Source organism: Triplophysa rosa, linkage group LG11, assembly GCF_024868665.1.
Source record: "Triplophysa rosa linkage group LG11, Trosa_1v2, whole genome shotgun sequence".
Classification (NCBI taxonomy): domain Eukaryota; kingdom Metazoa; phylum Chordata; class Actinopteri; order Cypriniformes; family Nemacheilidae; genus Triplophysa; species Triplophysa rosa.
Genome location: NC_079900.1, coordinates 11317384 through 11344722, shown reverse-complemented (window position 1 = coordinate 11344722; position 27339 = coordinate 11317384). Strand labels below are relative to the sequence as shown.

Genomic DNA, 27339 nt, shown 5'->3' with positions numbered 1-27339 from the left:
TGAGTTACGATGTTTGTGTGATAAAAAGTTTTAATAAATAAAAATACACAAACATGGTCAAATTTACATTTTTGAATACACACACAAGCTAACACACGTCTTTCATTTACAGCATTTTAACAGCGCTGCTGAGTACAGCAATAACATCAGAAACAGCACTAATCCAAACTCAACTCTATTCCAGATGAATGATGCTTAAGACTGACACACAAATCTCTGGAACATTCATGGTGGCAACTGGGCGACAAAATCCATGACATTTAAATGACACCGAGTTTCTTACTATGAATAAGTCTGTTATATATGTCAAGAACTGCAGTAAGAACTTTATAGCTAAGGTGCAAATGCTTGTTGCACAACACCGCTTAGTTTACATATGTCTGTCACATGATTCCAAAAACATTCTAGCGTTAAGACAACGAAACACTCTTTGAATAGATAAAAATAGTTTCACGAATAAATACATTCAATGATTTAATGTGGTGTTTTAAAGGGTTTGCCCAAAAATAAACATTTATTCGCCCTCATGATGTTTAAAACATGTATATGAGTTTTTCTTCGGGGAACTCAAAAAAAGATATTTGGAGAAATGTCTCAGTGGTTTCGTGTCCATACAATGGAAGTCAATGGGGGCCAATGTTGTTTGGTTACCAACATTCTTGAAAACTTTTGTGTTTTGCAGAAGAAAGAAAGTCATACAGGTTTGGCATGACATGAGTAAATGATGAAAGAATTTTCATTTTTGGGTGAACTATCCCTTTAATGTTCTGACCCAGTGGTTCTCAAACTTTTCATGGTCGCACCCCCCTGTAAACCCATTTAAAGAACTGGCACCCCCCATACTGTACATTGAGGATAGATAAGATAATGTGTAAAATATGTTAGATATAGTTTAAGCAAAAAATACCTGTATATGACAGATTGATCTCAAGAGATCAGATTATAAATGTAACAACCCTGCTGATAAAAACAAAATTGTAGTGTTTTGGGCATTATTCCTAAAGGATTTAATCTGCCAGATCACGAGAACGGTGCGTGTTTCATCGATTTTAACACGAGCGAGAGTTTATTTGCAGTTTAAAATACAGAAGCGATGTGGTGTCATTTGCCTGTTGAAAACTGCGCTTTACATCTTTAATAACTGTCAACAGCTTTAAACAGCCGTCCAAGATCAGAAATATATGAAAAGGCACTTTATTTACATGCCACTCCCTTCATGCGCATTCTGAACTCTTCGGGAGAGAGAGAGAGACTTGTGCTTATTCTGAAATTACAGTCTGAAAGACAAACATACTTATATGATCTACCTGTTTTTTAAGATGATGTAGAGGTAATGCTGCTGCTTCCTGAGTGGACGTTTGCCTACTTTGTAGATTTTAAGCTTTTGTGCGCAGCTCGAGTTCCAAAGGTTGGGGTTTCGGGGAACCGTCGCGCCCCACCTGCAGTACCTCTGCGCCCCTTGGTTGAGAACCACTGTTCTAACCAAAACATAAGAAAATAATTTATGGATAATAAAGATACACATAAATTAAACATTAGATTCCAGTCAAAACCTCAAAAATCTATTATTTAACAGTAATGCCACACTCTACTCTGGTAACCCCTCAACTGGACACTTTTGCGTAAAAAAACAACAACAAAAAACAAAAGCAGAGTGCGCCCTTTAAATTTGTTGTTGCTGGTCAGTGTCCTCATACTTTTCCTCCTGTGGTTTGTCTTCCTCTGCCTGCTGGATATGAATTTTCCAAATGTACCTTCTGAGTTTCATGCTCACAGTCGTACATTTCCTTCACACATGTATGTTCAGAGAGTTACGGCGAGGCAGTAGTCCATGAACTTGGCACAGGAAAACCTCACTCTTCTCTCTTTGGCCTCCGATGTCTCAGACTTGGGTGACCAGTGGCTCCCGTAGGCAAATGGTCCCTCCACTTTGCTCCCCAGCCTGCCCGGAACAAAGCCCCGCCAGGAGAGTTCCATTAAGAGGAGCGCAGATCCCCCTATAGGCCATACCGCCCTCAAGAGGAACATAGTCTCCCTGTTCCTCTGGGCCTTCCTCACCTTCTTCTCCTTCTTCATCCTCTCCTTCTTCATCCCAGAGGGAGGTGCTAACATGGGTGTGCTCCTGGTTGGACTCGCACTCCGTTTCACGGTGGTAGAAGTAGCTGAAGTTAGAAACGATTACTGGAACCGGAAGCGAGATTGTGAGCACACCGGCGATAGCACACATCGAACCCACCAACTTTCCGCCCACCGTCACTGGGTACATATCGCCATACCCCACTGTCGTCATGGTGACCACAGCCCACCAGAAGGCTTCCGGGATGCTGGTAAACGCTGTTTCCGAGTGGTCCACCTCTGCAAAGTAAACGGCACTGGAGAATATAATAACTCCAATGAAAAGAAAGAAGATGAGCAGGGCCAGTTCTCTTAAGCTGGCTTTCAGAGTCTGGCCCAGGATTTGAAGACCTTTGGAGTGGCGAGATAGCTTGAAGATCCTGAACACTCTCACCAGACGGATGACCCTGATGATGGCCAGGGACATGCTTGGCGTGGCTCCCTTGGACTTGGCCAGCTCGGTGCCGAGCGTGACAAAGTAGGGAATGATAGCAAAGAAGTCAATGATGTTCATCACATCCTTGAAGAAGACCATCTTACTGGGAGAGCAAGCGAAACGCATCACCAGTTCAAAAGAGAACCAGCAGATGCACATGGTCTCAACCAGGAAGAAGGGATCGTGGAAAGGGGAGGTGGCGGATAGGGTAATGTTTTCAGTGTTGAGGTGAGGCTGGTGCACATATTGCTGGGAAAGAAAGAGAAAGGTGTGGGGGAAAAGGAAGAAAGAAAAGAAAAAGATGAAAATGATGATATTCAGAAAACATGATAAGACAAACACATTTTTTCATGATGCTTTTCATAATGAAATATGAAATCTTCAAAATTGTTTAAATGTCCATGAAATAAAATACATTTTTAATTCAGAAGGTTCATGCTTTTCTTGGAGTTAAACTTTTAAAAAATAAATGGTTTTCCACAATGCCATAAAAGAAACAATTTTGGACGTATAGTTCCATGAAGAACTTTCTACTGAAGATGCACCAATAAATCGGCCAATAATCGGTATCGGCAAATGAAAGCAATTTTTCACACTATTGGCTATTGGAACAACCAAAGATCAGGGCCGATATATCCTGTCAATCAAAAGAAGACAGGGAAATGCAATGAATTTGTGCTCTGTACATAGAAAATGTTCACCATCACCAGTTGGCTGTTCAATATTAATAGTTATTTTAAGAATTCGTAACATTTAGATATAAAATACTATAAAAATACTAAATTAATCTTCAGTACCTGTATTGGCAGATATCACTATGAATAATCGGCTTTCGGTATCGGTGGAGATATTTATTATCAGTGCATCTCTACTTTCATATGTTAACTTGTACAAAAGATGTTTTCTAGTGGAGGTGAAAAAGGTTAACACTGTAAAAAGGTCTGAAGAACCCAAAATATTTGAATCCCAAAATAATTTTATAAAACTGTCAGTTCTGGTCCTTGATTCTGATTGGCTGAGCCGCGTTCTAAGCCGTTATAAAATCCCCCGATATTTCCGCTTCGCGTCGTGCCTCAACGCCCTTAGCTGTTATAAAATGCACTGTAACCCAATGCTTCGCGGCGCTTATTGCTTTAGTAAGAATGTTTGTAACTAACATTTCTGATGCCCTATTGACTCCCACAGGAGACAAAACTACTGTGCCAATGGTGCCCCAGAACTGTATGGTTTCCACATTTTTCAAAATATCTTCTTTTGTGTTCATTAGAACAAAGAAATGCACACAGATTTGGAACAACTTTAAGGTGAATAAATGATGACAGAACTTTCACTTTTGGTTGAACTACCCCTTTAATGACCCTAAATGCCTCTCAGAACTATTTCAATCCTTTATTTTTAAGAATTTATGTAACACATTCTCACAGGCTCACTATATTGTTATCACAGACTTTGGTCAGCTTATAATGCTTATAGTATTTCCTGGGATACCCAATTAAGTTTCCGTTATCTTATCTTTATTATTTACTGTGGCACTTACTGGCTGGCACAAGGAAATGCATTTATTACTTTAGATTAGGACACTGTTTGAAACAATACTTTTTCAAAACAAAAGCCTAATCCTTTTATACCTTTTCTGTGGGTGCTTGCGGGTCTGTGTCTGCAGGTGTCTATATATTTTGAGGACCCACAAAGATGGTAAAAGTGTAGATCACCTAAATTATTTATTGATGCTTATTTGAAAATGTTAAAGGATTAGAGGATAGAATATACCGTGTGTACAGTCTAAAAGTCATTATGTGTATGAAAAGTTCCCACAATGTATAAAAACATCTCTTTTGGTTTGAGTACTGATGTATCGATCGGTTGTCCACAAATGTCCATCTAAAACAACTTGGTTGCTCATTTCACACTGACTTCATTGCTGTCAGGGTCATAGAGCTTGACCTTTAACTCAAGAGCCATTATTGCTCTTTGTCACTCCAGAAGAAGACTTAATCTATATCTAAACAACACAGGCTAAAACAAACAGTGTCACATTCAGGTCAATCAGATGCAATTTAACTTGTGCTTGCAAGGTTAAAGCCATGAGTACAGTACAATCCCAAGATATACACTTACTGATCTACACTGTGTGTGTGTGTGAGTGTGTGAGTGCGTGCATTTGCATTGCAAACAGACTTGAGAAAAGTTAGACATGAGATCAGATGTGTGTGTTCTTGTTGGCTGTTAGGTGTTCACTATCATAGTACAGCCAATGTTTATTTAGATTTTGCCTTAGTCATCAAAAGATTTTATAGAAGTGTGTGTTTCCATACCGATTTCAGCCATTGAGTCGGTCTGTTTATTAATACAAGCTCCCGTTTCTGTGTTAATGTGCTTTGAAGGGTTGTCCTTACTCTAAAAATATCACCTGAGATCTCTAAGGTGAAACCGGAGAAAGTGCCCCCCCACCTCTTTTTCTCTCGCTCGCTCGTTTTACCCCCGTTCGTTTACTTATCTGTCATTATCTTGGCAGCATGTCGGTTAGTACATGCTTGTGCCGATGTAGTTGGATGGCTGATGGGAAACAAATTTGATACTCTTCATTGACTTTCACTTCATGCCCAGAACCCACCCGCCGTCTCTGTTTTTGCCTCATTCGATCAGGCCCACACGCTCTTTCATGCTGTCACTTGTCATCTTGTCATTTCTCATCTCCTTTTCTTTTTTCTGTCAGGTGCATCTTTCTGCACGGTCTGTTTTCCTGATCCCCCCTCCCCAAGTCCATTGGAGTCTCTTCTCTCAATCTGTGTATCAGATTTAACGACACGTCTAAAATAATCTCAGCAATAACCCTCCTGCGTGACACTCTCCAACAGTCCTTCTCAGCTTTATCATTCTTCATCAACTTATGCAATCTTTAGCTTAGACTGTGTGCTAAATTTACAAAAAACACATTTTACAGAACTGAACTTACCAGCCTGACAATACAATGTTTTCAACTATTTTTTAACCAAACTTTTTCCAATGGGGTTTGCTGCAGGTTGTTGGTCATGTCTTTAGTATATAATACATTTTACAAAAATATTATCTTTAGTTCAATGACATCAAACTGACATTTCCCGTAGAGTTGTATCTGACAGCTCGACTTTAATAATTATATAAGCTTCTACTAATGCAAGTCAGGGTAAGGAAAGGAGTATGCAAAACTGAATATAATGGTTGCTCAACAAGAAATTTGTATTTTTATTTAAAACGTGGTAAAATGGTCAATATCTAAATTATCTAAATTGGTATTTAGCCATTCTTAAAGCCTTAAAAATATAGCTATAACTTCTGTACATTGAAGCAATTTAATGGGACAATATAACACAAACGGTTATCGTGATATAGCCTGTTTATCTGATATAATGTATTTCTAAATATATATAAATGAGATTATATTATTCATAATTTCAGAGCAGCAAAGCTTGAACAATGAGCATTTTATATTAATTTTATTAAATTATAATGGAAAGAATGGTTGACTGTAGGCAAAACCACAGTATAGCATGTAAGACCATACACTCTTATGTGTTAAATAATAACAATTCTTCTGTGAATTTGAACATTTGTAGTCATTTTGTGTTGATTTTGTGATAAATAAATGGGACAACAACATAGTTGAGTTAAAACAAATGTGTCCTTAAAGCCATACTCCACCCAAAATGAACATTCTGTCATGAATTACTCACCCTCAAGTTGTTCCAAACCTGTATGAATTTCTTTGTTCTGATGAAAACAAAAAAAGATATTTGGAAGAATGTAAGCACCTGACATTTATGGGAAATTATGGTGGAATTTTATGTTCTGTTCAACACAAAAGAAGATATTTTGAGGAATTTAGGAAAGCAAACAGTTCTGGGGCACCTCTGACTACCATTTTAATATTTTACTAATATGGTAGTCAATGTCCCAGAACTGTCAGTTGCTAACATTTTTCCAAATATCTTTCTCTATGTTCATCAGAACAAAGAAATTTATACAGATTTGGAACAACTTTGGGGGAGTAAATGATGACAGAATTTTCATTTTTGGGTGAACTGTCCCTTTAAGTAGACAAAGTGTTCAGTTAAGGACAGATTGTGTTGTTGTTAACACAACAGTTTTTAAAGTATAATAATGTGCAAGTTAAACTTTTATGTGAGGCATAGCAATAACAATTTAAACATTTCTGTATTCCATACACCGTGTACATACTGTTTAGTCAGATATGTTCAACGTGTGTAATATTTAAAATGTTTTTTCATCTGCTACACTCTTTCACTCTCACCTCTCTCAGCTCTTTCTCAATTCTGAAGTCAGGCAGCGTCTCCAAACAGAAGATGAGGATGGAAACCACAATCACCATCACGCTAATAATGGCAATAATACGGGCACCTCCGGAAGATTCAGGGTGTTCAAAGAGCATCCACAGCTTGCGCTGGATCTCATTCTCTGGCAGGGGCCGAGGAATCTCTTTAGGGAATCCCTCGTCCTCCCTAAACCGAACCATGAAGTCCTCTCCCAGCTCATAAAAACGCAGTTCATCCATGAAGATGTCCAGAGGAACATTTGCCGGCCGCCGTAACCGGCCTCCGGACTGATAGAAGTAGAGGATGGCGTCGAAGCAGAATCTGTTACGGTCCAGGAAGATCTCATTGCGTAGAGGGTCGAAGTAGCGCAGGCGACGCTGTGGGTCTCCAAGCAGAGAGTCGGGGAACTGGGCCAGGGTGCGAATTTGCGTCTCATAGCGCATACCTGACACGTTGATGGCCAAACGTTCGGAGAGCCCCCAAACACCTCTCCACAACGAACCGGATCTTCTGCGTTCTCTCTTCTTCTCACCTTTCTCTTTGTCACCTTTCTCTGCTTTGTTGCGCTGGTCCTTGAGGCTCTTGTCACTCTCGCTGATGTCTTCATCTACTTGTGTTTTCTCCTCCGTGATGTTGTCTGGTCCTCCTCCCTCCTTGCCAAGGTTGTCCATCTTCTCTTCTTTTTCTGGTTTTGCGATCTGTGTGTGGGACCTTTCAGCTTCTTCTATACTTTCTCTGTTACATGGAGTGGAGTGGACACAGTCAAACACAATCGTCTGATTTTTCACTATACTCTTATTACAAACCTTAAAATGTCAATTAACATTTATCAATAGAAGTCATGTTGTCAAAAGACTTGCGTACATTGTTAGGAAATATTTCCCATAATATGTTCATGCCCTGAAATGACACAGAAGTGTGTCTGAGTTTCTAAGTCAACACCCTATTTTCTCCCCCACACTTACCCTTTGCCACTTGTGCCCGTAGGTCCAGAATATTTACCGTGGGGCTGTCCGTGTTTCTTACCTACCTCCACAACACCATGAGCATTGTATCTACTGTCCCCCTTTAGGCAGTCTGAGCACCCTATGTAAAGGGTTTGAATCCAACGGGGGTGTTTTCTCCTGTACACACTGAACCATAAGCTCTGTCCTGCCCTCTGTAAGTGAAGTTAGGCGATTTAAAGCTGTTTGTAGGTCACGGTCTTTACTCTCTCCCCTCATGCTTGCTGTAGCTTTGGGGAATGCTGTCATGTTGAAATTTAATCCAGACCCCCTCGTCCCCTCAGAAACTCATTGCCCCAAACATCTTTATACCAGCACTACCTTAAAGATTCAGTTTGTAGTTTTTGGGAGGATCTATAGACAGAAATACAATATAATATACATAACTATGTCTTCAGAGGTGTATAAAGACCTTACATAATGAAGCGTATGTTTTATTACCTTACAATGAGCTATTTCTATATACATACACTGCGGGTCCCCTTGCATGGAATTCGCCATGTTGTTTACAGTAGCCCTAAACAGACAAACTGTTCTACAGAGTACGTTTCGTAAATACATTGTATCCTTCAGGAAATTATTAAAAAACGTGACGATAGCTTTGTTCTGTGTCAGCCTAAGTAGTGCTTTGAAGGGGAGTGGAAGGGGTGGAGGGAGCCGTTGGTTGCAATTGCCAACCTTACCACTAAATGCTGCTAAATTTCATACAAAATACAAGTCTATCTTGTTATGTATTTATCTGTTTTAATTTTCAGTTTTATGATGTACAAGAATTAAATGTTTACAATAACACTGTAGTTGCTCCCCAATTTCACACAGGTAATTAAATCCCCACTCCAACACTTATGTCAGGAAACAAAGTTGTAAACATAAAATTATTCAGAATTAAAAATGGTTGTAACATAAAACGGGTAATACATTTTTACAATTAGACAAATAATATTTTAATTATTGTAAAAAAGATATGTCTGATAGGCCTACCTTACAATTTGTGAAGGGTGTGTTAGCACAAAGACATAATTTTGCTATTCACATAGAAGCCCTGCATTAAATGATCACAAAATAGCTCAACATTATAGGCAGTTTTTGTTATAAAATAAGACAATTATAAAATAGAAAAGCTTTCGTTTACTAATACATGTTTGTATTTTCCCTATTTTTCTTTTAATTCACTCAAGTCTTATAGATGTTCTATTTTATTCAATTTCAAACGTTCTGTGGGTTGTTTGTTTTATTAACATTTTGTGTAGTGTTAAAAACTGAAAGTGTTTTTGGACCAGATTACAATCGGTCATCCTTATATCCCTGGCAGTCTTTCTGGAGACTGTCCAAATATGGAGCGATTTTAGTCTCATTAATTATTCACGCATAAAACACGATGTACACTTGCGTAGCCAGTTTCACATGCATAAAACCTAATTCACGTGCACAAATGATATATGTACATTCACAAAAAACAATTAATGTGTGTAAAATAAAATTATATTCTAATCAAATATGTTTCACAAACGCTTAATACAATTCACAGACGTACAACTAGGCACAAATATTTAGAAAGTTTATCATTGAATGTGAATGTGCAAATCGTCACTCAAGTGTGAATCGCCCTGGATTTGAAACACCAAGGATTTAGTGAGAGCCGTATTTTGAGACTCTCTTGGCAGCGCTGTCCCTCCAACTTGAGTTGTCATCCTGTTTAGCCAATCAGATTCAACCTTACCATTCAACCAATCATAATCGTGGCGAGCACAGAACTCAAGGAGCACTAGTGTTAGCACTAAAGGCTCGTTTGTACAGCTTCGCTAATCTACTCTCTGAGCCATGATGCTGTATTAAAACATAATACAGCCACGCAATAAATCTAGGTTTTAAATGAACAAGGGCAAACAAGGACAATAAATGACTAGTTTAATAAATTAATATTTATTTAATATTAATAAATGACTAGTTCTTGGAAACATTGTTTTGTATGGGCGCATAGATTTGTAGCTTGCCGCCTTTTGGAAAATATCTCGCTTAAGGGGGCTGAAAAATCACTAAATTGGCAACACAGGAAGTAAGTCAAACTGCGCAAAAGGTGCGCAGAGCCGTTTTCCTTGAGTCCTGTGCTCTCCGCGTTTATGATTGGTTGAATGGTAAGGTTGAATCTGATTGGCTAAAGAGTACGACAACCCACGTGGGAGGGGTTGCGCTGCCAGGAGAGTCTCAAAACACACACACACATCCAAGCCGATTCACACGCGAGTGACGATTTGCACATTCACATAACACGATAAACGTGTCCATTTTAAACTTTCGAAATATTTGTGCACAGTCGTATGTTTGCGAAACGTACTTTATGAGAAAATAGTTTTGTTTTACGCACGTGAATTGCTTTTTGTAAATGTATATTTATACTTTGTGCACGTAAATTAGGTTTTATTCATGCGAAACTGTTTACGCATGTGTGTATCTTGTTTTACGCGTGAATAATTAATGAGACTAAAATCGCTCCAAAAGGTGTCCTAAAGTTAATACAGTATGACTGTAATATTGCATCATGGTCATTGATAAATCTGTAGGTGTTTCCAGACGAGAGTGAGGAGCATTCAAGCTTCCAGACAGAAGCGACTCTTAAATCACTTTAATCGTGCACTTAAAATGATGTATACAAAAAGATGACTCCAAAACTACAAATCCCATAACCCACGTGATGTGTCTGTTGGCAGACATATGATTTTAGGTTCCACTTCTCTAACCTGACATTCCAGTAAAACTGGTTGTTGAGCGGACGCTCTCAATATTTGCGCATACGAGGAAATACTCACACTTGGTGCATAAAGAAGAAAGTGTGCCATCTAAAGTGCAGTTTCAACATGGCTTGTGCTCAACGCTATCTTAACAAAGTTGTCATCGTAACTGGAGGCTCTAAAGGCATTGGAAGAGGGATCGTGAAAGTGTTCGGTAAGAACTTGTACAGTGTTTTCTGTACAATAAGATAACAAAAGAGTGAGTCAAATAGTAATCATGTTTGCTTTGCAGTGCAGAACGGGGCCAAAGTTGTGTTCTGCGCTCTAGGGGGTATGACGAGATCTTTTTAATATCATTTAACATTTTACGATCGGGATGAATGCAATACACTTCAAAAGTCACGTTTCCCACCTTTTAATCATTTGTTAGTGGAAGATGGAAAGACTCTGGAGTCTGCGCTGAATAAGGAAGGGCCGGGCTCGTGCATGTTTGTGTCTTGTGACATGACGAAAGAGGATGACATCAAGGTAAGCGCTGGCTTTCGTGTTTCGTTAGCTTGAAGTGTCTCGCACCTATCTCTAATTTCTTTCTTTCTACCCTTAAGCGGTTAATAAATGTTACGGTGGGCCAGTTTGGACAAATAGACTGTTTGGTAAACAACGCTGGGTGGCGTAAGTCGACCTTTAATTTACTTTTGATACATTTGCTATTTCTTACACATGTCTTTCCAGTCTCTATGGATTTTTCATATTTTTATACCGTTTTATCTTGTGACTTTTCAAACGTAGCACATATCTATTCAATTTTATTTCTATTTTAAATTAATTGTGGTTTCTTTCTATTGATACATCAGACCCCCCTCATAAGGCCACAGATGACACTACAGCAGAGGAGTTTAAAGACCTGCTTAATCTGAATCTTATAAATTACTTCCTTGCTTCTAAGGTAAGGTCATCCATCAATGTCTATTCTATGCTCATCGTTTCTGCCAATTATATTTGATCAAAACATAGAGAAGGAAGAATGACTGCAAAAATGGATTTCCCTTTTTCACTACCCCTTAACAGTATGCATTACCCTATTTGCGCAAAACGCAAGGCAACATCATTAATCTGTCCAGCCTGGTAGCCTCTATTGGTCAGAAACATGCTGCTCCTTATGTGGCAACCAAGGTGAGTTGATTCTTGTGTTACATGCATTATGGTTATCGTTTAAATTGGGAATGACTGTAATACTCAAATAATTCTACAAGGGGGCGATTATTTCCATGACTAAAGCAATGGCCGTGGACGAGAGTCGGTATCAAGTGCGAGTCAATTGGTGAGTGACATTTCATGGGTTCTTCACTTTATATACTTAAGCTTTTCTATTTTATCTGTTTGTTTACATGAAATGAGCATCGTGTTTATCAAGAGTCTTTTATTCGCTATAATAGCATCTCTCCAAGTAATGTAATGACACCTCTGTGGGAGGAGCTTGCCAGCCAGACTGAAAACTCATCTGCTACTATTAAAGAAGGAGAAAATGCACAGGTGAGTGTTCATAAGAGTAAATGGGCATATGGGTGGGTTGGATAGCTACTAGAGAATTACGGTCCATGTTAAAATGTTAAGTTATGTTTTCTCACTTCTACTCAACAGCTAATTGGTCGAATGGGAACTGAGGCTGAGAGTGGATTGGCTGCCCTCTTCCTGGCAGCTGATGCCACTTTCTGTACTGGCATAGATTTGTTTCTGAGTGGAGGTGCTGAACTTAACTAAGGCTTCAAAAGCCAGGTTACATAATTGGACAGGATTGATAAAACAATATGGATGCATTCCACATAGACAGATGTTTTTTGTTTGCTTGATGGTGCTTGTTCTAAATGCTGATTTGCATTTTTACCACAAGTTGAGTGTGGTAATTTTTTACATTTTTTCCCCAAACAATTTATGTGATATATTATGACATTCATTTTTCAAGTTATTGACAATGAAAATATGTTTGACTACTTGCTGACATTTGTGCACAAATTAATACAAATTGATTTACAGCTGACAACAATAGTTTACAGAACGTTGTTCTTTTTCTTACAGAGTATCTTTAAAAGTGATGAAACGATATAAGGTTTTAAAAACTTTTATTGATATATATAAGTATACAGTATGTGAAAGGGATCTGAACAATCTGAACTGTGAATTACTGTGATGTTTGATCATATAGGCTGAATGCTTTAAAATACATGACTACGGACCAGCATGTTTGTTGCACAATAATCACATTTTAACCCTAATCTTTAAAATTGTATGCAAAAATGTGCTCAGTAAATGTTTTACCTTATTTGTCTTGCAAATTGTTTTAAATAATGTTTGCTGTAATTCAATGCAAGTAATTTTATCAGAACTAATTTAACCACTATCAATGGGGTTTTATAAGGTAACTAATAACACAAGATTAATAATATCCTGTTTAAAGCATGTGTTCATAAGAGCACTTATATGACAGCAGCATATAGGCCTACAGTAGTTAAATAATAGCATTTATGAACATTCAAAGATATGAACCATAAATATTTGAATGTTTGAAGTTTTAAACCAGATGCTATACTAACAAATACTAAATCAATAAATGAGTAATAGGGTACATTTGATATTTATATTAGACAGATCATTAATATTTACTGATGAGACTCATGATTGCCATCTATAAATATGTGATCATGTGAAAGTCAAAATCAATGGTCTAATGGCACGTGTCTGTGTTTACAATATTGAACATGTAGTTTATTTTATTCCATCAGACCATTATATTTATGTAAAATATAAATCTGTAATTTTCAACAAGCCAATCATTTAAGTGGTTTAGACCAACGCCTCGTTTACCGACCAATGACTGATATACTGGTTCCAACACGACCTTGTTTGACACCGTCTGACCGCATTGACTCGACGGCGCCTCTTTATCCAATCAGATGCAAGAGTTCTGTCACGCCTATCCTTTGGTTGAAGAGAAATATATTTTAAAAAAAAGTCTGTAGTCGCGTCATACGTTTTAATAATACAGTATATTAACATGTAACTTAAGTAGTCATAATGCCCCAAACAACCAATTCCTGGTTTAAAGTCAAAACCTAAAAGTATTAGATATTTACATGGAACGTTATAGCCCAATATCATCACAAATGATCACATTTAGGATTTCAAACAAGTCTCTCAAGCACATATAACCCTGGAAAATGTTGCATTTGATCTGACCTACACCAAATAAACCAATAAAACACGTCTCAGGACATTTACCGATTTAAAACCCTGTACATATTACCGCCATTACACCAGGCGTCCAATCCCGGAACGCGGAAATCACGCAGTTGCTTCTGCACGGACTAGTTTACGATTCATTTGCAGCAATGGCAGCCCTTAGGACGGTGAGTTCAAAGAGCATTTAATCTATCATTTATTTATCATCTCCAGACCCTTCCGTCAATAATTAATCCACTCGTATTATCTAGAGTTTATTTAGTGGAGTTTATTTATAAACAGCAGATTGTCGCGGTTGCACATCTGCAAAAGCAAGTTACTTATCAAACCGTGAACGAGAATCGCCCTGCTTTCCTCGTGAACGTTTCAGGTGTTTTCAGATTTTTAAGCTCGGGGTTTTTGTAATGACGTCATTTGTTGATTCACACTTTAAATAGCTGCTTGTAATCGGCCTGTAAACAATAAGAACGTACGATGTTTCGCTTGCCACGTATTTATTTATTTATTTATTTAACTTAAACGCCTTTTTGCTTAATATGCATGGACATTTGTGAGCGAGGTTTCCCACAAGATCTAGGAGCGACCTATTGTCTTTCTGGGACATAAAGTATTTATTATGTAAACAAATACACCACAGGAAAAAAAAACTTGCGAGTTGATCTTATCGACCTTGCGGAAAAAAGAAACCGTTAAGTTCTAATAGATGAATGATTGTATTATAATGGGAACTGTATTGGGTTTCATGTATGGAAATTAAATTAGTCTCTTGTAATGTGGTGGGTTCTGTGGGATGTTATCTGGTGGATGGGAACCAGTAAAGCGCCATGAAATCCTACTGGAATAATGCCCAAATCACACGACAGGAAGTCGTTTTATAATGATGTTCATGGTAAACAGCTGATGGTTCATAATAGTATTTTTATTTCTTTCAGCATGGTTAGACATACCTTTTCTACAGTTTGTTGTTTTGCTGAATCGCTGGCATTTATGGTTATTTAAAGCGCTGTTGTCTTATGACCCAACTGTCTCCTTGTACACATGCCAAACAAAGTGCAGGTATATACAGCTGGTACATGCATCCATGACTGTTCTCATGAGGGCTAAACAACAGCTGTTAACAACTCATTCTCTCCTACTGCTATAAAATGAAACTCTAGTCACACTTCATGGATTTCTAATCAGTTGATACAGTCACACCCCTTTAAACAAAAATGTTTGTTATTTTTGCTCAGGCACTCAATGGACGGCTTCTTCAGTCACTCCCCGTGTCATTTGGTTCACTTCGGTTCGCCAGTTCCTCCTTCAAGGTATTTAACAGACCCGTAGAGCCAGATTCATGCACCACTCCTGTTTTATGGCGTCCCACAAACCATACGGGGCCATTAAGGTCTTGTGACACTGTATGACCCTAATCATGTGTAATTCTTTCACTTCTGTAACACCTGGTGAGGTCTTGTTTTTACGCAGATGTTTTACATCTTTTCTTGAGTAGGATTCCTTTCTGAGGTTCATTCTCTGAAGTGTTAAGCTGGCCATGGTCTCACCTTGTGATGTCTGACTTGCCTTTTTTGCCTCTACTCTTTCACTCGCCTTCTTTCTTCCAACAACCCACTTAATCTCTTCTCATCGCAATTTAATTTAGTTCAAATTCGATTTTTTTATAAGAGCCTGACTTGCATGGTGGGTCCAGATTCATTTATCAAATGCATGTGCAATCAGCGATAATGAATATAAACCTCTCCACATACCTGCTGTACTTCCTCCCCCCCTCTCTTTCCATTCTCTCTCTCTCCCTCACCGTTTATTTGTGGCAGGCTGCAGATCTTACCATCGAGAGGAATCCTGTGCTGAAGCCAAAGCCAGACCCCTCCACCCTTGTGTTTGGCAAGCAGTTTTCAGACCACATGCTGACCATCTATTGGTCTGCAGAGGGAGGATGGAAGAATCCTGAGATCAAGCCCTTCCAGAATCTGTCCCTTCATCCTGCTGCTTCATCCCTGCATTACTCTATAGAGGTGAGGGAGCGAGTGATCCACATGGTGTTTAAAAATGTTCACTTTATTTTGCATTTACACCATTTACAGACCTTTTATCATTTACACTAATATCAGACATTCTTCTTCTCAGAAACACCAGACAGAGCTGCAGTTATTGTCTTTTTTAACTTAGACTTTTGCTTTATTGCAGTTTATTTATAGACTGTTTCAAAGTGACAACATAAACAAACGTTACTGCGCATGTGTGCGTTGGTGGACTGCCCTTAACTTCAGGTACACATTCACAAACAATAGAGTGCCTGTAGATTATTTCTTATAACAAGTAAAAGAAGCTAAACCTGTCTCTCCAATATTTTGAATTTAGACTGCGATACCAAGCTCAGCCGCTAGATTTCAATGTACCATACGGTTTCTTTAAATATGACAAAGCTACACAATGCATTCAACAAATTGTTTATTTAATAAAATGAACATACAACAAAATTTAACAAATCGTTTATTTAATACAATTATTATGCAATAAAATAGTAATATAAATTAATATGAACATAAATTAAATAAAATAGAAAGTGTTATATTATTAGTCACTAGCCAAACACAGACCGGAAGTTAGCTGCAGTCCCGGCGCGCACGTCCGATGAAACGGTCTATATGGTCTATCGTTGTTGTGGTCTGATCTTGTCTTTGGATCTCTTAGCTCTTCGAGGGCATGAAGGCATTTCGAGGAGTAGATAACCACATCCGTCTCTTCAGGCCCAATTTAAATATGGAGCGCATGTATCGCAGTGCTGTAAGAAGCTGTCTGCCTGTAAGTCCTCGTTTTACCTCAACGAGTGTTTAGAAACCTTCTTAATTGGAGGTAGCTGGGTGGGTGTTGTGGGGAGTGGGGGGGCTTGTTGGTTGTGGTTCGGGGCGTTTCATTTGTTGGGACTGTGTGGATCTGGTCTGGTTGGTCTTGTTTTGTGGTCGATGTCGGACAACGGAGGAATAAAGTTAATTATGCCATTACTACTTTTCCCTGGTTGTTCCTCTGTTGTCTGTTGTTGATCGCGGAATGAGACCGGGTTGGACCTGCACGGTTTCGGCGGGTGGGGCTTCCTGGGTCGCGGCTCGTGGGCTCTCCCTGTTCTTCGTGGACGTTGCTCGGTGGCTTTGGTCGGGGTCACTGAGTGCAGCCATGACACGTCAGAGGAGATCTGGCCCTCCCGGCTGAGCCTGGTTTCTCCCGAGGTTTTTTTTTCTCCATTATTCAGCATTGGAGTTTGGGTTCCTCGCCACAGCAGAGCAGTGCAGTGTTGGCTTGCTCACCGGGAGACTGCATTTATTTATTTATTTATTCATTTATTTATTAGATATTATTTATTATAATGATCTTGCTTGGTCTATAAACACCATGCACTGTGCTGTGTTTTACCTTTCTGTGTTTTTCTTATTTGCTCCTGTAAAGCTGCTTTGGAACAATGCACATTGTGAAAAGCGCTATATAAATAAAATTGAATTGAATTAATCATATTGGCTGATGCTTTAAAGGGATAGTCCACCCAAAAATGAAAAATCTGTCATCATTTACTCACCCTCTTGTCATTTCAAACCTGGATGACTTTCTTCTGCAGAACGCAAAAGAAGATATTTTGAAGAATGTTGGTAAATGGTACCCATTGACTTGCGTTGCTTTTGTGTCCATACAAAAGAAGTGAATGGGCAGCGCCATTGTTCAGTTACCAGCTTTTTTTTTTTAATCTTCTTTTGTGTTCTGCAGAAGAAAGAAAGTCATGCAGGTTTGAATTGACAAGAGGGTGAGTAAATGATGTCAGATTTTACTTTTGGGTGAACTGTCCCTTTAAGAGATTATCATCATTCAATCTAATCAATCTGAGGCGTTTTTTTCTCTCATCTACGTCTTATGTATTCTCTCTCATTTTTACAATTTAGGTGTTTGATAAGGTTGAACTGCTGGAGTGTATTAAAAAGCTGGTTGAGGTTGATCAAGAATGGGTTCCGTATTCAACAGACGCCAGTCTGTACGTCAGACCGACCTTCATAGGCATAGAGGTAAAAGCCGCATCAAAACCAGTAAATCTGTTGAAAATATTTTTTGTTATAGTTAGAGTATGTGTTGTTGACCCTTGTGCTGTCTTTTCAGCCTTCTCTAGGTGTGGCTCGAGCAGGTCATGCTTTGCTCTTTGTCATTATCGGACCTGTTGGGCCTTATTTTGCCACTGGAGGCTTCAGTCCCGTGTCTCTGCTGGCAGATCCGCGCTATGTCCGTGCCTGTAGAGGAGGTGTTGGAGAATACAAGATGGGAGGGTAAGAGGTCATAGAAGCCTTATTAACACCTTGTTTGTTGTTGCAGCATGATGGTTGCAAAGAGTTGTTTGTTGAGAGGGGAGAGATTACAGAAGAACTTCAATAGGCTCCAACAGCATGCGTGGATATGCTGAAATTTGTTGTAAATCCTAAGCAGTCACACTAATGTGGCACGGGTCTTTATGTGATAACTCTGACACCATTTTATGGTCTTATCAGTCTTTAGTTCACGTCACCAATGCAGCAACGCTTGTTCTGCTGCCCCCTGGTGGTTTGTTTGTTTGTTATTGATTCCTGATTATTTATTAGTGTTTTCACTTTCAGGTCTTTTAAACAGAAATGTATTTAGTTTCCTCTGCTTTTTTCCTCAGTAACTATGGGCCGACCATCGCTATTCAGAGCGAGGCAGCAAAGAAGGGCTGCCAGCAGGTCCTCTGGCTTTACGGAGAGCAGGAGGAGATCACTGAGGTCGGAACTATGAATCTCTTCATCTACTGGACCACGGAGAACGGAGGTGAAGAGTGTGTGAATTGAATAGTTGCTTGTAGAAACTAAAATATACATATCCGAAATCTCTATTTGTAGTTGCACAGCGAAATAAATGTCATTCCTTCTTTGCTGGCATGCTGTTTTAATATGTGTGTGCCTCTTTAAACACACATATTAAACACAAACTCTTTGTCTTGGTGTCTGTGTAGAGAGAGAGCTCGTGACCCCTCCACTAGATGGCATCATTCTTCCAGGAGTCACTCGGCAATCTCTTCTGGACCTCTCAAGAGAATGGGTAAGAGAAACGGAAAGAGACAGTAATTCCATGTTTGTTTGTTTGTTTGTTTGAGGTTTTTTTTACACACATAAGTACCAAGGAATTTCCATATGTTACCAAACTGTACCTTATTCGTAGGGGTTGTGGGTTTTTTCAGGGAGACTTCAAAGTGACAGAGCGTAAAGTAGTAATGAAGGAGCTAATTGGTGCTTTAAATGACGGACGGGTTCTGGAAGTATTCGGCTCTGGCACTGCATGTGTGGTGTGTCCAGTTGGCAGTCTGCTCTACAGAGAAAAGGTAATACACACTGCAGGTCTCGAATGCATATGTCCACTTACTGCTTTCTACGAGCTATCAGTGTCTGATGAATATTTATATATTTATTTAAAACCTTGTTCTTTTTGCATTTAGATCTACCAGATTCCAACAATGCAGAATGGTCCAGATCTTGCTAAGAGGTTCCATAAAGAACTCACTGATTTGCAGGTATGGAAATTCTCAATTAACTCACTTATTTTTGGAATTTCTCTTACCGATCGCTCTTAACCTCTCTATTGTCTCTGTATGCACAGTATGGACGCAAGCAGAGGGACTGGGCGCCGCTGGTTGTCTAACTAGATGTGTCAGCCTGGATATCTCATGTCAGGTCTCATGTCTAAAACCTCTCATCTCATGTGTTACCGTGTGAACTTTTGAGATGTTCTAGAGTAGCAACCTCTTTAAGTGAGAGATCTATAAAAAATATGCAGAATATGACACAACCTTAAATCCTACTTGCTTAGAAATTCACATGGCACAATCTGTAGCTGTGATTGTCTTGTTTTAGCACAAGCAATAGAAGCCATGTAAAAGGCACAATAAGTCTATAGATTTTGCAGTACTTACCGATCCAGTTTTTACATTTTTGTTATGGTGGCAGTTTTTTTAACAATCAACCGTGCTTTCATAATTTTCTTGTAGAGTGTTTTTTCTTCCAAGGACGTTTCACTTTATTAACTTTACTACTTTAAAGGGACGGTTCACCCAAACATAAAAATTCTGTCATCGTTTACTCACCCTCGAGTTGTTCCAAATCTGTATACATTTCTTTGTTCTGATTAACACAGAGAAAGAGATTTGGAAGAATGCTTGTAACCAAACAGTTCTTGGCCATCAAACATCTCATTTTAGGAAGAGCATTACTGGAAACAGTGAATCTCTGGCCACTGTCTGAGTCACAAATCTTATTTATACAAAACCAGATATCTGTTTATTTTTTCAGATCATGACATTTTGATTTGATGTGCTCTAACAGTTAAATATGTACATTCTTAATGCCAGGAGTCTATAGGGGAGCCCGTGACGTTCCCAATGGCATTTAGTTGTAGGTGTAGTCTGAATAGTAACCCGGTGGAATGGCAGTCAAACGTGCCACAGAACTGTTTGCTTTCCTACATTCTTCCAAATATCTTTTGTTTTCAACAAAGAAATGTATACAGATTTAGAACAAATTGAGAGTAATTTATGACAGAATTAAATGAGAAGTAAATGATGACAGAATTTTTATTTTTGGGTGAACTGTTCCTTTACTATGGAGGGTACGGTGTGAAATCAGGCAGTTGGAAAGAAGCGTATTTCTGCACACCATCATTTTAAAGGAAATTCATGTTAGCTTGTTTATTTGTGTAACACAAGAGAGCACAAGAAGAGATGATCACACATTTCAATGAATTTATAGTTATGGTTCTCTTTTAAAGAAAGACACACATGCAATGATATTGAATGAACTAAGGATAGTAAAGTGTTGTATATGTCTTTGGGGTTAGATGGTACTTCAAAGTCGATATTTTTGACTAGGTGCAGATTAAAACCGTAAAGCTTGAGTTGATGCAATACACGCACTGAATGGCAAAGAATGCACAAATGTCCTGATAGCAGCTCTACAGACCATTATAAGAGTCCTGATGGGAGAATTATAGGTGCACTAGGCTGATTTCCTGTGTGATATTTGGAACAAATATGTGACCTGTTTGTACATGTGTGTGATATGAAATCACTGAAGATTGAGATTGTATCAGATTTAACTTATTTTTGCGGTATACGGTTAAAATTCCTATTGTCCTGTTTTTTTAAGTCTTTGTTTAAACCCCTGATTTCTTTTTATGCTTATTTTAAACCTGTATTTTAATGCACACACTCCACATCTCTCTTCTGTAAGTGCCTAATGGAGATGGCTGTTACTTTCTCTTTGAGTTCTGTATCTTTTGCAATCGTCATTATTTTACTGGGGGCTGCTGCTGTGTTCAGTTTATTTGTTTTTTTGTCTAAGGGATGTCTGAGTAGATGTTTTCTGTTACTGTATTTTTACAAATAAATTCAACTTGCGTCCATATTTGTGTAACATGATTTTTGTTTTGGACAAATAGTGGTTAATTCACAGTCATGGTCTAGTTTTATATATATTTTTACATTTACACTCTGTGTATATGCTGTATTGAAACAAGCACAATTGCTGGAGTAATTTGCAAGTTTACATTCAAACATGCACTTTTGTAGATTTTATTTTACATAGAAATAAGAACATCCCCAAATCAGATTTGCCTCATATCACAAAATCAGTTTTGGCACATTTAAGTTTATTTGAGATTTTTTTTGTCAGTGAACATGGTAAATGTTTAACTTGCATTGAAACTATACATTTTTCATGAGCAAATGTATTTTTTATTAATAGCGTATGAATTAATAAGAAACTTTTATCTGGTTTCCTTCCCCATCATCCCATACTTTAGCTTCAAGGACGTGGCAATATTTTGCCAACTAAAGCATATCAATTTAGAATAGTTATAAGAAAAATATTCTACGAGTCATGTATTTATATAATGTATAAACATGTCCATGTATAGACATCAAAGTGTAATGATGTATAGATAAAAGTACAAAGAGGTAGAAATCTTTTTACTAATTAGCCCTAAATCTCTATTATGAAAATACATTTCTAGTTTGTGACCGAAATGCAGTATTATGTCACAAAGCTGTTCAGGTATAATAGCTATATAATGTCTCAGATGCTCTGGCTGTCTTCAAGGGAGTCCTCCACAAATACGGCTAGGGTGGTGTGGCCCATAGGGTTGTAGATGATGCTCTCCACCTCACCGCCACCATTGGCTCCCTTCTGGAAGTGGATCTCCAGGTGGTCCTGCAGATTTTCTCGCTCCATAATGGAAGGGATGCCGGTAAGCTGAACAGTGCGCAGGCACACTGAGTACCTTGTCTGAAATTGTGCAATAGTAAGGCTTTTAGTTGGATATGCTTTTCCTTATAAATTATTAACTTAAAGGCGGGGTGTACGATTTCTCTGAGCCCTTGTTGATGTTCAAATCACCAAAACAAGACACACCCCCCTACCCCCATCTTTCGCTGTTGTCAGTGCTCGGCTCGACTAATGTCCGTCCTGTGCACTGTACACCTTACTGCTGATTGGCTACAAGGTTGTTTTGGTACTCGGCCCGACTTTGCCTAAACAAGCGTAATTCGGAAATCGGACACCCCGCCTTTAAATATTGGGATAATGCATTCCACTTACGTGAAGCTGTGAAATTTCTCCATTGAGGAATGGAGTGACCTTCACCTTGTGCTTCTGGCCTTTCACAATGTCAAATTTATGATCCTGTTGGTCTGTCAGACCTTTGGCAACTGAAGGCAAATGATGAGCAGAAGAGTTTAAAACTCAAGCATTTGACTCAATCAAATATGGTTCAATGAAAGATATTGGGAACTAACATACCACTATCATCTACAAAGGTAACAACCACCGTGCCAGAATCATGCAACATGTCTATTTCCTCCACCTCGCTGCCTCCATTCTTTGTCTTAGAGAAATGAATCTCCAGTTTGTCGAGTAGTTTGTCCTCTGGTAATTTACTTGGCAGGTTAGAGACTAAGATTCTTCGTGGGCAAACCTGTGTGTCCATCTAACAGGCATGTGAGAAAGAGAGAAAAATTTTGCAGATTTTATATCACGTAAGAGTCGTGCAACAAAATCTAATCTCAAAAGTTTAATCCATTTACCTCAATATAACTGGGAACCAAAAACTGAACTGGTTTAACCTGCACATTGATGACACATTCCCCAAGCTCCACAGAATGCTCCTTCATGCTTAAAATCTTCTGAGCCACTAAAAATCAGGTTAAAACTTCAATCAGAAGAGATTTCACATGCTGTGGTAAGGTTTTTTTCTGATCGTTACATACCTCCCACTTCCTCAAAGGTGATAAGCGCTGTTCCACCCTCCATCGGATACACTATGCGGGGACTCACGTCAAAACTCAGAGCATGTGCACCTTGTTCTGTCTTTCCTTTAAATACAACCTTCTTCTCAGGCACTGCTGTGGAGACCTATAACCCAAAACTCAAACTCAGTGTACTGTAACTGTGCACAATGCATGTATCTTATGGATACATACAGATTTAGAATTCATAGAATACCCAATGACTAAAACTAAGATAAATGTGACAAGGTTTAGTTAAAAGGCTCTGGAAACCTCAGTTTGCTGTTTTAGATGGTCATTCTTCTTCTCCAGATAATCCAACTCCTCCTTTATTTGTATGATATCCGCTCTGAGTCTTTCATGCTCCTTTTGTACAGAGCTCTGCTGCTCCTGTAGAGAGGTGAGCCCATCAATTAAAAACAATTATAAAAAATTAAGTGATACCCTACTTTTTGTCTTGATAAAAACAAGCAGATGTTTATATCTGTGTGCATTTACTTAGACCCACCTCTTCTTTCTGAATCTTCTCAGCATGTTTTCTCTTATCTGCGTCAAGGGACATTTTCTTTTCTTCTCTGCGTTCTTGAAATTGTTTAGCATAGTTTTTGTTGCTGTCTATTGCATCCTTGAACATTTTTTGATCATTTACTAAAGAGTCATATTGATTCTGTGGACAGAGGACATAGTAAATAATGGCTTGTTTTCAGGTTGACAGGTGCCCATATTACAACCCTTCACACACCTTGCATTTGTTGATCTCCTTCTGTATGTTCTCCAGGGTTCCCATTCCCAATGATTCGCCATTACTAACGAGGGAGAACTCCTGACAGTACAGACAAAATGACAACAGGGTCATTGTTTGACATCTATTATTGAAGTAAATACAAAATAAGTTTGTATAAGTAAGGACATTATTTTCTTTACCTCGGTAGACATCTTCAGCAACCAAATAGCTTTTGAAAAACAGACATCAAAGGTTACTTGAGACAATATACCAGGCGTTCTTTAATATCTATGATAGGCTAAGTTAAAAATTGGAAGCGCTTTTTTATTAAATTATGTAGTCCTCTTTAACATTTGTATTGTGCTCCATGTGAGCTGATAAGAAAGTAAGGAAACAGGAAACGATAGCCTTCAAAACAGTTCCAAACTACAATACAAAACTGTATTTTTTTATCATAAGTGTAATTCAATACGTTATTTTGTGGTATTAAACATAAAATCTTTCGTTTAGATCATTTACAATAATTTACATTTTCAGTTTTAAGAAAATCCGTGAGAAACATTTTCATTAGCCTACAGTAAGTTAGCCTACTGCGTCTTTCACTATCGTTTACGAATAAGACTATTTGTTTTCTTAAACTATAATACATTGTCATGCACTGTTGTGCAGAATAATTTATAAATGTTACGGTATTTATAAATACATAATTAGAAAAACAAAGACGTACCGTGATTAGGCAACCTCGAGCGTTTAGTTAAAAGTTTCGCTTTCGCTTCTGCTGAGGTGAGGGGCGTTACAGTTTATATTGTTTAAGGTTTCATTTAAACTGAAGCGCAAAGCTAAATATAAAGAGATATTTTTCAAGCTTCAAGTTTATTTGTCATATGCACAAAATGTGTAGGCTACATATTTAATATATTTAATGTAACCCAGTTATGTTACCCAAATTATCGTACACGAGTCAACCGTATTGAATACAGCTATTTATTTTTAGATCAATTTTTGACACAACCATTGTACCCAATCTTCAACTCACCATGAGATTTTGACTCCCTTACTTCTGATTGGTTCATTCACTTAGGATGCTGCTTTGTGGTTGGTCCCTATATCTAAAGCCCGCCCACACACCTAATCTTTAACCCTAACCTACGTAAGGGAAAACTGGGGAGTCTGTGTCTGCCGCTCCCTATCTCCTATATAGTGCACTATATTGGGGGTCCGCCATTTTGTAGTGGTGTCCGAAACCTGAGTGAACTACTTCATTCCTTACGGTGCGTTTCCACTGGCGCGGAGCAGAGCGAGCGTTTTCAATTCATTTGTATGAGAGCTGTGCTTGACGCTCACGTGTTGCATTATGAGAAGGCATTGGGAGCTCAAAGGCTCTTCTTAACTTTATGCAAATATCAAGCAACAAACGCCGGGCGACAGCCATCGCTGTAAACAGTAGGCAAGCCAAGATTATGACGTAGGTTTCCGACTGCTTGCAATTGGTGTATTCATTTCGGAGGCGTGTTAGCGTAAAATTAATGACACGCCTTGAAGCGAACGCGTTTTAGCGTTGCAAGCGGCACGCTCCGCTGTAGTGAAAACGCACCGTTACATTTGTTCACTCTTTTTTACCCAAAATTTACTTTGATTTTTAATGTACATTCGATGTACACTCGCTCACTCACTATTTCCCATTATACGAGAATCAGCTGGATGAGAGTGACCTGCCACGAATGCACGCGTTTATACACTTGTGTTTGTAAATAAACGTGGCAAACAGTTGTTTTGTTCTCTTTATTAAAAACTAATACGAAAAGGTGACAAATAAGGTGAAAATAAACTTTACAATTTTATTAAGCAATCCACGAAGCCACACAGATGTAATATAACCGTTATCTCGAATGTCCGCGACAGTACTGTCAGACGCAGGTTATATTACGTCAGTGTCCGAAATCGTTCACTTATTTTCATTCACTTCTTCCCCATATAGTGGACTCAAATGGCATTCGCTATAGGGAATAGAAGGAGTGAGCGGTTTTGATACGACACCGGGAATGCTAACTTGTGATGGCTGGAATACACTACAAGACTTAAAATCTGAACAGATTTTTTTAAAACTAGACATCATACACTTGCAGCCTTTTTGAAAGTTTCAGATAGAAACACTGGCAAGCTCACACTACGTGACTTTTGGCTGGATTTTGCTGTCGCGGATAGACTTCCAAGGTCTGTGACAAAACCTTCAGATCGCGACCAAATCGGTGCTCGTTCCGGTCGCCGAAGCTCGTTAAGTTTAAGCAGGTGTGCAACGCAGAGGTGGACGAAGTACACAACTTCCTTACTTGAGTGAAAGTACAGATACTACTGGTCAAATATTACTCCACTACAAGTAAAAGTTGTAAAGACAGATTCTTACTTAAGTAAAAGTACAGAAGTACGTGCTTTTAAAAGTACTCAAGTATTAAAAGTACATTTCCTTTATGTCAGTTTTGCATTGTTTTATTGTCGTATACCTTATGCCTCTGAAGCAACCTACTGAATACACTGAGTAGCTCACAGTATCAGTTGTATTAAAGGAGTAGTTCACTTCAAAATTTGCCCCCATTGACTTTCCATAGTAATTTTTATTCCTACTATGGAAAGTCAATGGGGGCAAATTTTGCAGTGAGCAACTCCTTTAAGAGCTTTATATGTTTAGCACATATATGTTTAGTTTAGATATAATCCTGTATGATAATTTAGCCTAATTATCCTCATTAGCCCCCTAGGCCTATATGAATTTATGAGCAGTGTTTGTTTTATTTTGTATATTCCCTTTACCAGTTTTAGCAGCAATTTACCAGTAAGTAGTAAGGTTCTTGTAAATAGTAAAGTGTAAAAGCCATGTGTTTGTTGGATTTATTACCATTTGTATTACCATAATTTAACTACAAACATAAACTATAGCTAGTATAATGAAACTATGGTATTTTTAGTTGCTGTGGTTTTACTAAAGATTATTAATTGGAGTATGTTTCCTATTTATTTACACTTACATTTATGCATTTGGCGGACGCTTTTATCCAAAGCGACTTACTTTGCTTTATTCTATACATTTATACAGAGGCATGTGCAATCCCTGAGATCGAACCCACAACCTTGCGTTGTTAACGCAATGCTCTTACCACTGAGCTACAGGAAAGCTTTTTATAGAATTTATAGAATATATTGGTTTTACTGATACCATCCCTGCTGAAAAAAACAAAGATTTTTTAACTAGAATGAGATTTTTAAATTAAATTCCAATAGGATTTACCATCCCACCAATAGAATCCATCACATACAAGTAGACAACAAGTATCCATTGTACAATTCCCATTATAACCAGGGGTGCACATAAGTTTTTCTATGATTCGGTTTGGTGCTCACATTGCACATAGTGTGACAAATTATATTTACCTATTAAAAATAAAAGTAAAAAAGTAGTTAATTTTT

General features: G+C 38.4%; 4 protein-coding genes across 4 annotated transcripts; 2 read left to right on the top strand and 2 right to left on the bottom strand.

The window, feature by feature from the left end:
* Nucleotides 1-1875: 1875 nt before the first annotated feature.
* Nucleotides 1876-8019, bottom strand: kcna7 (potassium voltage-gated channel, shaker-related subfamily, member 7). The gene is made up of 3 exons (XM_057346083.1): nt 7830-8019; nt 6843-7599; nt 1876-2800 (listed from the first exon to the last, which is right to left on the bottom strand). Exons 2-3 carry the CDS (start codon nt 7533-7535, stop codon nt 1883-1885), a joined length of 1611 nt encoding a protein of 536 aa, XP_057202066.1. The 5' UTR covers nt 7536-7599; nt 7830-8019; the 3' UTR covers nt 1876-1882.
* Nucleotides 8020-10607: 2588 nt separating this feature from the next.
* Nucleotides 10608-12917, top strand: hsd17b14 (hydroxysteroid (17-beta) dehydrogenase 14). The gene is made up of 9 exons (XM_057346101.1): nt 10608-10811; nt 10890-10928; nt 11028-11125; nt 11203-11269; nt 11452-11543; nt 11666-11770; nt 11851-11918; nt 12034-12130; nt 12239-12917. The coding sequence occupies exons 1-9, from the start codon at nt 10724-10726 to the stop codon at nt 12356-12358; spliced, it is 774 nt and encodes a 257-aa protein (XP_057202084.1). The 5' UTR covers nt 10608-10723; the 3' UTR covers nt 12359-12917.
* Nucleotides 12918-13901: 984 nt separating this feature from the next.
* bcat2 (branched chain amino-acid transaminase 2, mitochondrial) lies at nt 13902-21270 on the top strand. Its single transcript, XM_057346090.1, has 11 exons — nt 13902-14001; nt 15067-15141; nt 15649-15849; nt 16529-16639; nt 17764-17883; nt 17975-18138; nt 18510-18652; nt 18837-18922; nt 19062-19202; nt 19317-19391; nt 19478-21270. Exons 1-11 carry the CDS (start codon nt 13984-13986, stop codon nt 19517-19519), a joined length of 1176 nt encoding a protein of 391 aa, XP_057202073.1. The 5' UTR covers nt 13902-13983; the 3' UTR covers nt 19520-21270.
* Nucleotides 21271-21426: 156 nt separating this feature from the next.
* On the bottom strand, nt 21427-24694 carry ifi35 (interferon-induced protein 35). The gene is made up of 10 exons (XM_057346091.1): nt 24605-24694; nt 24078-24106; nt 23896-23976; nt 23662-23820; nt 23427-23543; nt 23136-23280; nt 22953-23059; nt 22669-22855; nt 22468-22577; nt 21427-22155 (listed from the first exon to the last, which is right to left on the bottom strand). Exons 2-10 carry the CDS (start codon nt 24087-24089, stop codon nt 21946-21948), a joined length of 1128 nt encoding a protein of 375 aa, XP_057202074.1. The 5' UTR covers nt 24090-24106; nt 24605-24694; the 3' UTR covers nt 21427-21945.
* Nucleotides 24695-27339: the final 2645 nt, after the last annotated feature.

Coding starts and splice junctions, on each gene's coding strand:
- ifi35 (XM_057346091.1), bottom strand. Junction 23,821..23,895: donor AGGAGATCAACAAATGCAAG/GTGTGTGAAGGG, acceptor CTCTGTCCACAG/AATCAATATGACTCTTTAGT. Junction 22,578..22,668: donor TACCTTTGTAGATGATAGTG/GTATGTTAGTTC, acceptor ATTTGCCTTCAG/TTGCCAAAGGTCTGACAGAC.
- kcna7 (XM_057346083.1), bottom strand. CDS start 7,535: ATGGACAACCTTGGCAAGGAGGGAGGAGGACCAGACAACATCACGGAG. Junction 2,801..6,842: donor TTGAGAAAGAGCTGAGAGAG/GTGAGAGTGAAA, acceptor TTTCTTTCCCAG/CAATATGTGCACCAGCCTCA.
- bcat2 (XM_057346090.1), top strand. Junction 17,884..17,974: donor CGACCTTCATAGGCATAGAG/GTAAAAGCCGCA, acceptor CTGTCTTTTCAG/CCTTCTCTAGGTGTGGCTCG. Junction 18,139..18,509: donor GGAGAATACAAGATGGGAGG/GTAAGAGGTCAT, acceptor TTTTTTCCTCAG/TAACTATGGGCCGACCATCG.
- hsd17b14 (XM_057346101.1), top strand. CDS start 10,724: ATGGCTTGTGCTCAACGCTATCTTAACAAAGTTGTCATCGTAACTGGA. Junction 11,270..11,451: donor GGTAAACAACGCTGGGTGGC/GTAAGTCGACCT, acceptor TTGATACATCAG/ACCCCCCTCATAAGGCCACA. Junction 11,771..11,850: donor CTCCTTATGTGGCAACCAAG/GTGAGTTGATTC, acceptor TAATTCTACAAG/GGGGCGATTATTTCCATGAC.